This window comes from Lithobates pipiens, unplaced genomic scaffold, assembly GCF_037356315.1.
Source record: "Lithobates pipiens isolate NorthernLeopardFrog02 unplaced genomic scaffold, aLitPip1_a1.2 Scaffold_10, whole genome shotgun sequence".
In the NCBI taxonomy this organism is placed as follows: domain Eukaryota; kingdom Metazoa; phylum Chordata; class Amphibia; order Anura; family Ranidae; genus Lithobates; species Lithobates pipiens.
In genome coordinates this window covers 173,614,220-173,626,462 of record NW_027507686.1, presented here as the reverse complement: position 1 = coordinate 173,626,462, position 12,243 = coordinate 173,614,220, and the positions used below count along the sequence as shown (strand labels likewise).

General features: G+C 45.2%; 1 protein-coding gene across 4 annotated transcripts in view; it reads right to left on the bottom strand.

Annotated features, from left to right (window-relative positions):
- Positions 1-12,243, bottom strand: part of AP2A2 (adaptor related protein complex 2 subunit alpha 2) — a 270,817-nt gene that overhangs the window by 33,568 nt on the left and 225,006 nt on the right. For all 4 annotated transcript variants that reach the window (XM_077459935.1, XM_077459943.1, XM_077459951.1 and 1 more), the window contains 2 exons: positions 10,417-10,499; positions 8,438-8,527 (listed from right to left, as the gene is read on the bottom strand). In XM_077459935.1, coding sequence (XP_077316061.1) covers positions 8,438-8,527; positions 10,417-10,499 — 173 coding nt within the window. The remainder of the gene's footprint in view (positions 1-8,437; positions 8,528-10,416; positions 10,500-12,243) is intronic.

Here is a 12,243-nt window from a genome sequence, read left to right as displayed (position 1 = left end):
GATGGCATTTAGCCTAATGTGTGGTTTACAAAATCTATGGGAGATGAGACGTTGTCAGTGTGTTTGTAACTGCTGCAGACTGGGAGGTATACAAGTCCCCAGTCACTAGCCCGCTTTAAAATGATGGCAATGAGCTCAATCCTAAAAGATAGAAGATTTAGGAGTTGTGAAAAAGGGATAACATTGATTCAAATGAGAGATACCATAAAAGCAATAGCAGAATAAAGAAAATATGAGTGATGGCAACGTTATACTGTCAGAGGGGACATACTGAATGCCAAATAGTAAATAAAACACCAAGAAAGGAGGGCATATGCATAACTGGCAGATGTGGAGGGATATGAAGGATTTTGCTTTGTTCAGACATACTACATCTGCTTTACAATCATTACAATTACCAGACACAGATGGACAGGGATTTACTAAAACTAGAAAGTGCAAAATCTAGTCCAGCTTTGTATAGAAACCAATCAGTTTCCAGGTTTTATTGCCAAAGCTTTGTTGAACAAGCTGAAGTTAGAAGCGGATTGGTTTCTATGCACAGCTGCACCAGATTCCGAGTGCACCAGTTTACATAAATCTTCCCCACAGTGATGTCCACACTAAAGGATGTGGACTTGGTGTATGAGTGAAAAAACTGCTCAGTGTACTGGCCTGGAAATCTGATTACATTAATGCGTGTCCTACTGTAGGTTATTTGAAAAAGCTACACTACACCTGCATATAAAATATTTAACTGGAGATAACTTTATAATAAGAAAGGGCAGTGTACCAACTACAATTAGATTCCGCTAGGGCCGAAACTACTAATTGATTAATCAACTAATCGATTATGAAATTAATTGATTACTATTTTCATGATTAATTGGCCAGTAACATAATGGGGTTAAAATAAAAGCAAAAATGTGCCCTTTATAGTACAAAAAATGGAATTACGTACCGGTAATGTCCTTTTCCAGGAGTCTTTCAGGACAGCCACCTTAGAGAGAGACCGGCTCCTCCCCTCTGAGGAAACACCGCCTTCATTTTCATGATTTAAGCCTCCTCCTCCCTTCGTTCCTCAGTTCTTCCAGAGTACCTCCGGCCAAACTGGGGAGACACAAGAACACGTCAAACAAATAAACTTTTTAAGTCTTACCTGACGGCCTCATGTAATGAGTTCCCGATGATCTGCAAACAATTTGGGTGGGAACCGGTGCTGTCCTGAAAGACTCCTGGAAAAGGACATTACCGGTACGTAATTCCATTTTTCCCCAATCGTCTTTCAGGACAGCCACCTTAGAGAGGATAAGCGAGTACATTACCTTAGGGTGGGACCACTGCCTGCAGTACTATACGGCCAAAGGCTTGTTCTTTGGCTGACAGAAGATCCAGTCTATAATGTTTCACAACCGTAGAAACACTGGACTACGTTGCAGCACTACAGATCTGTGCAGGAGATGCCCCAGCCCACTCTGCCTGAGAAGTTGCCACTGCCCCGGCTGAGTGTGCTCTAACCCCAACTGGAGGACCTAACCTCCCTGTCACGTACGCCTGTCCAATGGCTAACTTAACCATCTAGCTATCGTACGTTTAGAGGCTTTGGAACCCTTCCTAGCCCCAGAAAACAACACAAAAAATGAATCAGATTTCTTGAACTGACCTTGTGCAATCCAAATAATGAAGAACACATCTTTTAGCATCTTAACCTGTGAAACATGTGTTCCTGTTCTCCTACTGGATTCGAACAGAAAGTAGGTAGCACAATCTCCTGTATTCTTATGGAAACTAGAGGCTACCTTAGGTAAAAAAGGTGCCCTAATAGAAAGGGCTTCGAGTCACTTACTCTCCCTGCTGTAGTGATTGCCACCAAAAATACAGTTTTGGGAGTGATCAATCTTAACGAGCAAGGTTCTAACGGCTCAAAAGGTTCCCTTGTGAGAACCTGTAAAACTAAAGCAAGATCCCGACTGGGAAGGGGGCGACCAAAGGCTTGGTCTTCACCTACTTAAGGCTCTGAAGAACCTTACTATCCCAAGGTCTGACATTAGAAGTCTATTCAGAAACACGCTTGAAACGGATACCTGACTCTCCAATGTTTCGGGGCTAACCTTTTATCTGCCCCTGACTGCCGGACCTCTAGAACGGCCCCCGAGCTGTGCTCCTTGAAGGAGTTCTCTGAGCACCAGCTATTGAACCGCCTCTATACCCTCAAAAAAATGGTCTGAGCTTCCATTTACCTGCCATTCAAAAGAGTGGCTACTAACAGTCTGAGACCCCTTTGCCATTCGGAACTTCCTCAGTAGCCAAGCTGCAAGGTTCCACCTGGGGGCAGCAGATTGGACACTGGGAAAAAACCCAGGGGAGTTCCACCGAGAGGCCCTTAAGAATGGAGACCTACGGCCTCCTGGGCCAATGAGGTGCGATTAGAAAGAGTCACCAGAACTTCCTCAACTCTGCAGGAATCAAGACGGGAATCAGGACGGGAAGGGGGAAAGCATAGCACCTAGAGAAATCCTAAGTCTGTGCTTAGTGCGTCTGCTTCCGACATCCCATCTCCCCTGCTCATAGAACAGGAGATGGCTTCTTTCGCGTTTTCCCTTGGGGCAAAAGAAGTCTATCGAGGGCATCCCCCTCCCCCGGGTGATCATTTCGAAAACGTCCTGTTTGAGAACCTGGTTGCTCTCTCCCCGCGTTCTCCTGCTGAGGCATCTAATACCTGAATTTGCTCTCCTTTCCACCGGATCACTGGAAGGACAGGAATTTAACATTTGGCCCATCTGAGGGTGGCTTTTCGCTAAGGCCCTTAAGGCTCTGCTCCAGAAGCCCCCGTTTTATTGACGTAAGCCACTGCCAAGGGATTGTCTCCATGACTGCTACCTAATGTCCCCAGAGCACTCTCTACGGGGTCCTGAGAACCAGATCTACTGCTCTCAACTCCCTCCAATTTTGAGGGTCTCTTTGACTCCCTCCTTCTTGGATATTGGCCAAATCCACTCTAGGCCTTGTGACAAACATGCTCCCCTATCCCACCAAAGGGACTTTAAAATACAGGCTATGTAGTATTATCTCAATGCTCTAAGTCGGTTACTCACTGCTACCTTGCCAGCACGGGACTGTCAGCTGTGACCTTTGCCATTCGGTGATCAGTCATGAGCTACCGTGCTAAAGCTAGCAACAGAGACCCTCGTGATTTGACACAGGGTGGACTAGAACTCAGACATACGCAATCCAACCGCAGACTGCGCCTTTGGGAGACGGCGCGCATTGTCACACGCCACCGCTCCTGGCTTCTTTACCTGAGTTAGAACCGAAAACAAAGAGTCCTAAGGCCCTCTACTGTGGCCCCAAACCTTCAAGATGAATAGCTTGCAGACGACAGTAACGTAACCCCGTCCACTGAACAGCTAGGAGCGTGGATGTCAGTAAGCTCAACCTGACCCTCTTTACTCAGGAAGGTGACCCCCTTGGGAAGAAGTTTAAGATGAGTTTCCGTAGGTTCAGAGGCCAACCCAGGCTCCCTAATAGGTCCCTTATAAGCTGTGGATCCCCGTTCAACTGCGCCAGAGAAGGGACAAACAGGAGAAGATCGTTAAGATACACGATCACAGAGACTACCCTGAGACGCAGGAAGGACAGGACCTCTATCATCGCAGGAAGGTGACCCCCTTTGGTGAAGATACTAGGGAGAAGGGGATAGCCCAAAGGGGAGTGCTTTAAACTGAAGGTGTAGCACCCCTACCGAGGTTATCCCTGCCAGCATGAGGAAACGCTGGTGGCTTTCTGCGTTGGAAATATGCAGGTATGCATCCTTTACTATCGATGCCCTGAAACAGTTTTGGTGGAAGAGGTGCCCTCACCCCGTGATTAAAACCAACCAAAAACTTCTGTAGGTGACCAAGACACCCAGACGATTCAGGCTCAGGATGAGCCTGAACTTTTCCACAGGCTTGCGAACCCCAAATGAGAGAATAGAAGCCTTGCCTATTTAATCTGCTGGGACCTTTATTACCACTTCCTATTCCTCTAACTCCTGCAGAGGAAAGAAAGGCACCTTTTGTCAGCTCAGTGACAAGGAGTCTCAAAGGGGGAAGCTCTGAAAACTCCACACGGTAACCTCTTTTGATGATCCCCAACACAAACTGATTGGAGGTGATCATCTCCCACTGGGGGAAGAAGGACCCTTTTTAACTGCTCCCCCTATTTTTTTCTTAAGGGGAAAGGCCTCTTTCTTATAAGCCATGCGATAGCACTGCTTCAAGACCTGGCCCAAACAGCAGGTCTCCTCTAAAGAGGGATTCCACCGAGCTTTGATTTAGACGCCCTGTCCCTCTGCCATGTCTACAGCCTTAAGGCCCTCCAGGCTGAGTTGGTCAGAGCCGAGGACCTTGCATACCATCGAATGAATTAAGCCGAAGCATCCGCAGAGTATGCCAATGCCTAAAGCAGCACGGGAAAAGGAGGATAGAAAAGACTCCTCTGCCGTCATTGCTTCATCTGGATAAGCCAATACTTTGTACTACGAGCCACCACTGTGGCTGCTATGGTAGGCTTAGAGATTTCCTTATGGTAAAACCCAGGCATCTTCAAACCATAGGGTCTAAAAGTGCCCCCATGTCCCCAAGGACAGGTCAGTATGCCTGGACATCTGAGAAAAGGCCGCATCTAACCCGGGGGATTTTATTCCAGATGAGAGCCTCCTCTTCCGCCCAAGGAAACCTTTGCTTTAATGCACCAGAAAAGAAAAGTTTTCCTTCGGGATCCTGCCATCCTTGATGGCATCAATCAAGACGTCATGACCCGGGAACACCCGCTCCCCCTAGGCCCTAGTACATCTGATCGTGGGGTGACAGTGCCTCCTAAGTGATTTGGACAGCTCTCAAGAGCCTTTCCATCTCATCCAGGGGAAGTTTATACCGTGAGGTTCTTTTGGGTTCCCCATCCAAGTCCTCACCCTCAGTCTCCCCTTTGGGAGTCTGAGACGGCACTGTCCACTTCTTCCTCAACTTCCCTCTGGATTCTCCCTAACCTGTGGGAGGAACAACCATTGGGTTAGGTGGAACACTCTGCTGTGCTGGTGAAAAGAGTGCTCTGGAGCTGAGGGCATTGAAACCTTTACAGAAGCCGCCAGATCTGCACCCTGTTCTGCTGCCTGCTCTCTAATGGCACCCAAACAGAGCTACGGACTGAGCTATCCAGGCCTTTAAAACACTCCTTACAAAGTGCCTTGAACCAGGAATTCCCCAAAGAGGCTCTACATGAAGGACACTTCCTCCAAGAGCCAAGGGGGGACCTGCTTAAGTCTTTCTGAGATACCTGAAGCAAAAGAGAGAGAGCAGCATAAACTTTAAAAAGAAAAGAAAAGAAACGAAACACCAGCACTACTTAAGAGAACCACCGGGAGTGCCCCCTCCTAGGATCAATCTCCACCTGGATCCCAGATGCACTGCCCTTCCCCCCGACCACCTAGGGGGAAAACACACCAGTGGAGCTACTGGTTATAAGGTAAGGGAACCCCTCTCCAGGGCTATTACCTTTGAGTGGCTGGTGCTGTTATCTCCAGGAGTTCTTGAAGCCTCTGCTTCGGAAATTCTCCCGTTGAGGAAGCGTGGTACGAACGTGCCTCCAACAGCTACCTGTGCAGACTGTAGAAAGAGAGGCTGCACCAGCCGAACGCTAGGTTCCCCTTCACGTGCCGCGTCCGGAACCGGAAGACGCGGATTGAACGAAGGGGTCCGCCCCCACCGGAACTGACGTCGCCCGCCTACCGGTCCGGCTTCCAGCTCCCAGCCGGCTGCATACACAGGGGGGCCCTGGACGCCTTCGTTCAGTACCCCACTGGGCGAAACGCAGGGATGAACCTCTCCAAAGACTTCCTGCTTTCCCCAAGCGAAGATTGGAGTGCGTGTAAAGGTCAGTCGAGTATTCAGCTTCCCCAGCCGACTGGACTGTTTGTTCCGTTGAAACACCCACGGGTGAACGAACAGACGACCCCATAAACTTCCTGCTTCCCCAAGCGAAGTTTAGGGTATATGGACAGTACGAACACTTCAGCTCCCCGCTGATAGGACTGTCCCGGACCGACCGATAAATGGTCGGATAGCCGAACGAGGCCGGGGCTCCGCTCGGATAGCTTTCAGATTCACCAACCGAATTCAGCCTTCAGGTTCCTTGGCGATGTCTCCCCGCCGGAGGAAACACCATAACTGAGGAACGAAGGGAGGAGGAGGCTTAAATCATGAAAATGAAGGCGGTGTTTCCTCAGAGGGGAGGAGCCGGTCTCTCTCTAAGGTGGCTGTCCTGAAAGACGATTGGGGAAAAGAGCAAATCTCTATTGTAAATATTACTTTCACTGTTGCACAGTAAAAAAAAAAAAATTAGCCCTTCATTTGTTTGAACTCCATTATGTTACTAAATGTCTTAGGCCTGGTTCCCCACCCATGTTTTTTGTGTTTTTTTCAGAAATGGCATTTAAAGTTCACATCTATGCTTTTTTTCAGCTGCTGTGTATTTGGAAAGGGCCAAGGACCCTTTTCAATGCAAAACGGTGCTCTTTTGGTTCAATACACTTCAAAAGGAGAAGCTGCAGAAAAGCATGTAATATTACTATTCTGTTTGAAAATCTGCAAAAGTCTTTTTAAATAAAAAAATTTTGATCTGAGTCCGACGATATTTACCAGATTCAACCTCTAATAGTATATAGAGTACATCTCTTCTGTCTGTTATTCTCAGAGTTGATTAAAGATTTTACTCCCCAACCATATAGTTGGTTATTTATATTTACCCCTGCGTATAGAGAAATTTAGGAATAAATTGCCCTTTTTTAAACTTTACATATTGGCTAAAATATTAATCGAATAATTGAAACCATAAAATCGGCCAACTAATCAACTATGAAAATGATCTTTAGTTGCAGCCCTAGATTCCACATAAAATGGTGAGAATATCTGCCAGAATATGGCAATTTTTAAAGTACATTTACTTTTGAACATTCAGAACTCAACATTTCTGACTTACCCGTAAAATCCATTTCTTGAAGTAGATGACAGAATCTTTAGGGAGTAACCATGGGTTATATGCAGCATCATCAGGCGGTTGGACACTACTGGGGGTAAAAAAAGCTGCAGGGACATCCCCTATATAATCCAAACCACTCCAAGCAAGCCTCAGTTTTGTGGCAAGCAATATGGAGATTATAAAGAATAGGAAGGTGCGACCTGTATATTTACTGACAGATTCTATTGGTTAAGTCTTAGTCATACAGTACAAGACACAGGATCTTTAATCTACCATAGGACGTCCAAAAGCAGTCAGACTGGGGGTGGGCATTACAGCAAACAAATGCCAACAGGCCCACTTAAACAAGTCAAAGACTTGACAGACCCAATGAGAAGCTTTTAGAATGCAACACCTAAAATTGTCACCAGAGGGGGCCTGAATATCCACCTGGTAGAACAAATGAACAGAAGACCACGTGGCAGAAAATCTTGTAAATCTGATAAAAATGAATCGCTACATTTGGTAGACTGCATTTTAACAGGGAAGGGAGGACCCCTATCCTTTGAGTCTCTCAGCTAGGGTTCTGCTCAGTGGTGCTCTCCATGTGTGTAGAGGAAGAGGTGCTGAGTGCTGGAGTGATCTCTGCAGTTTGGTGGAATGATCTCCTCCGGATAGGTGACCATTAGCCCTGGCCTCTGACATAACATCAAAAGTAAATATGACAAATAAAAGGGGGTGAATCTCTCTAACAGGGGCAGGACAGGAATAAAAACTTACATTTTATAATCCTTTTCTACTCTTTTTTTACTCTATCCAAAACTGTAAAAATAAAAAAGACAAATTCACACTACAATGACGGCTGCTGCGATAAGCCGGCCCATAGCAGGAACAGGCTGAGGTTTGAACCATGCCCGGACATGTATGAGCAGGCTGAATGTACCAAGTTGACTAAATAAGCAACTTCGGCACAACCAGCCTGCCGGATCCCACATGCGATTATCACTAGCGGCTGGTATATCGATAATCATTTTCTCTCTGCGAGGATGGTTCTCCAAACCACCCCCCGCTGGGAGAATGCCATGGCACGGTGGGAGGGATTACAACTGACCATCAATGAAGACATTAACATTCTGTGAGCTGCAGATGTGAAAATATTTTCAGAGATTTACAGAGATTTCAAACATTTGACAAGGATTCCTCCAAGGTAAATTTTAGAATAGAGTAAGAGTTTAGAATATAAGCTTGAATGATCTTCTCTAAACCACCTGGCAATAAAAAAGCAGGAGTCGTCAGGGAACCCTCAGGAAGAACAAAGTGGGAATCTGATTGCCTAAAAGAGTTGGGCTCTCAGCATGTATTACATCAAGGCAGTGGAGAGAAATTCCCATGGGGTGTTTTGGAGCAGGACATAAGGACAAGAACAATGTATACATATATACTATATTTTTGTAAAGGATATTGGCTTTAAGTTCATCTGAGCAAATTAGTGTTGAAGTGAAGTTCTGGTACTGAGAAGACATCTTGTTGCCATAGAAAATAAACATACGACCTAGAGAAAAGATCAAGACAAGGCTAAATAAAATGCTTAGACTGCCATCTGAAGGCTAAAGCTGGTAATGCAACCGCTCTGTATTCTTAAAGCAAGTAACTGTGTTAAATTAACCACTTGCCAACTGCCTCACGTAGGAATATGGAGGCAGAGTGGTTCTCCTGCACTGGATCACATACTAGATACGTTATCCAGCACTCCATGTAGCAGCAGCACTTGCAAGTCGATCAGTGGATCCTGGCCAATGATTGACCACCAGCACCTGCTGATCGGTGAAGAGGATGACAGCGCTGTGTAAATGTAAACAATACAGAGCTCCGTCCTGTCAGAGGGGATGTGGCAGCTATTTTTTCCCTGCAAAGCCAGGACAAAGGGTGGGCAAGAGGGACGTGGGCACCGTGAGGACAATAGTTTCTCCCTTTACAAGCTGACAGCAGCATCACTACTACTGTTAGCTTAGCACTGGGTGAAACAAGACAAATCTGGAGAGAAGAGAGTTGGGAAAAAGGTGCCAACTGTGCTCTCTTGCCACTGCAGCTCTTCTGAACGCGGACTGTACAGGGTATGCATACCCATCTCCATCTCCTCCCAGCAAAGAACGTGGATAGGGAGTGGGTACGCAAGTCCATAAAGTCCCCAATCTAACAGTCAATGGTGTCCCTGAGCCACGATCCCATACCCCTGCAGCAGCGCTATATCTCTCTCCAGCACCTGCTGGTCAAATTAATTAGAAGTTAGCTTCCTCGGACATGTCAAGATGAGGCAGAGCCTAGGAAGGAAGTACATCATACAGCCATCTGCTGTGCTGCATGTGAGGTCTATGTGTTGAAGGCAGGGCAGAATTGCATTGGGGACACAATAGGGGTGAGCGAACAGAGTAGCAAACATTTGTAACAGGGATTGGAGTATTTGTGCCAAGAGGGGGAGGGAGAAGAGGACTAGTGGTAAGGAAGTGAGGGGGTAATTTGTGCTAGAAGAGAGGAAGGTGAGATTTGTGCCGGGAGGGAGAATTTGGGGTGTGATGGGAAGATTTGTTCTAGGAGACTACTTTTATTTTTATTTATTTTTTAAGGTATGATTTGGTAGAAAAACAACAAACATGCCTATACTTAAACCTGCATTGTGCAATGGGCCCCCTTCCCCGATACTTTTCTTCTGGGGTCTCCTGCCGGTGCTCTATGCCCTTCTACCTCATCAGGTAAACCCCCCCCCCCCCCAAGGGCACGCAAGGAAGGATTGTGCTAGGAGGGGCGATTTAGGGAGAAATATATTTGAGCTGGGAGGGGGGAATGAGAGGACAAAGGTTTATGCTGGGAGGGAAGATTTCATCAAAGGTAGACTTGTAATCCTGGTAGGAGGCGACATTTTTGTTTGGGGAGAATCTTGGCTTGCATAGAGAATTTATGCTGAGGGTGTAAGTGTGCAGAATAGTGCCTGATTATTTTTTTTTTTGGGGAGGAGGGAGGAAGTCAACACATAATGCTCCAGTCCTGGCACTGAACCCGAGTCTCTGGATCTACTGACTGACTTGCAGTTTTCTTAATGGAAAGAAACCTATGCTTATGCATTCTTTCAATATGTTCTATGCTTGAATCTTCCAGGCTTTTGACAATCTTACATCATGCTAAAGCAGGAGAAACTAACATTTAAAAAACCTTAGACCCTTTTTTCTTGTAATATAAGCTAATCGCTATTTCTAAAAACAGGATTGCCCACACTGGAGAATATAAATAATCAACGTCAGTTGCATTTTACATATTTTACACACCTGTACAATTTTATTGCTTTAAGTATTGTGCCCGCATTTATATTCCCGGCATTTAGGGTTATAAAGAGCTTTGCAGCTTGGATAAACATTTAATAGCTCAGATTGCATTACTAACACTTACCTAAATTTTGGCGAAACTCAGATTTCAGTCCAATCTGCAGTAGCTGATTCTCGAAGAGGACACCATTATTTTTGCAGATAAACCTTCAAAATGTAGGACAAAAAGATAAAATTAATGATCTCTTATGGAGAAGGAATTATTTTTGAAATGTTTAACGTTAATGAGGGGTAAAGAAAAAAGTATGACTGAATTTACTAAAGCACTAAAGGAAAATGGCATTTTGAGTTCTCTATAGACAGCTATTCTGCAAGCACAAAATGCCACATAAAATGGTAACAAATATGTCATTTACATGATCAGTGTTGATTTGAGCTAGCAAAATGTCACAAAGTGGACCTGCTTTTGTGTAGCTAATATAATGCTACAAAAATAATGGAGGTAGACATTGTGCTTTTTATTTTAAGAGTTTGGGAATTTCCAAGAGTGTGGTATTAAAGAAAAAAAAGCTAAGCCCTATTCCTCTTTAGTCTGTGCAAACACACACAACAATTAGAAGCATTGGGAATAGTATGTGCCTCATTTAAAATGCCATAGATTAAATGCCTACATCACGGAAAAAGATTGGCGATTCAACTACCCTTGTATCTTGCTCTTTAAAAACGATTCAGTTCATCAGCATAATACAGGGGAGGTTAAAAACAAAATGTTTGTAGTGTGCCAGGTGCTGGACTGCATATTGGATTTCATCAGTTCCTCGTTTTAAATCTATATATCTGGATTTCCCAATAAACTGAAAGAGAGGAAAGAATAGCTTGTGATACTAGCGATTGATCATTGTGTTCAAACATGAATGTCAACCTGCTCGATTAACACCTCTCAGCCTGGTCTTGGGGTTAAAAAAAAAAAGTAGTCACCCAGGAGTATTCCTTTTACTCTAGATCAGTTGTCTCCAAACTGTGGCCCAAGAATATGGCCCTTTGCTAGCCTTTATTTGGCCCTTTTTGGGGCACTATTTTTCCCACTGACACCAAGTGTGGCATAATTCCTGCCACTAATGATGGGGCACTATTCCTCCTATTAGTATAGATGGGGTACTATTCCTTCCACTGACACCAATGATGGAGCACTAATTTTTCCACTGATAGCAATGATGGGGTACTATTCCTCATCTTAATGACCACCAACCCTGAGCCCATGTTTATTCTCACTGATGTTGGGCCCAGGACATGTCTTTACACTCTCTAGCCACAATCCAGCCCACCCTAAGGATACTTTCACACTGAGATGCCTTACAGGCGTTTTAGCACTAAAAATGGCGCCTGCAAAGCACCTCTCCCATCACTCCAGTGTGAAAGTCTGAGTGCACTGGTGTTAAATAAAATTAAAAAGAAGTCCTGCAAGTAGCATCTTTGGGACACTTTAGGAGTGGTGTATACAATCGCTCCTAAAGCGCCCCTGCCCATTGAAATCAATGGGCAGCGCCTGCAAAGCAGTTTTGGCAGCTGCGCTATTAACCCCTTCATCTGTCACTAGCGGGGGTTAAATGCTCCCCGCTAGCATCCGAAAAGCACCGCTAAAAATACGGTAAAGCACCACTAAAAATAGCAGAGATGTACCACCGACCCTAGTGTGAAAGTGCCCTAAAGTCTGAAGGACAGTAAACTGGCCCTTGGTTTGAAACGTTTGGAGACCCTTGTTCTTTATAAATGACCAGAAGAGCATAGCATGTGCCTACAACTGCTTTCCAATCCTATAATTAAAAACTGTGTTAAGCAATGCTTCTCTCGTGTGTCCCGCAATTTACCTGAGGGTGTTACAAAGGTAAATGCATAGAAAATAACAGAGAGTAAACCCTCTATAAGAGAAATGCAGAGGCTTCCATTGTTG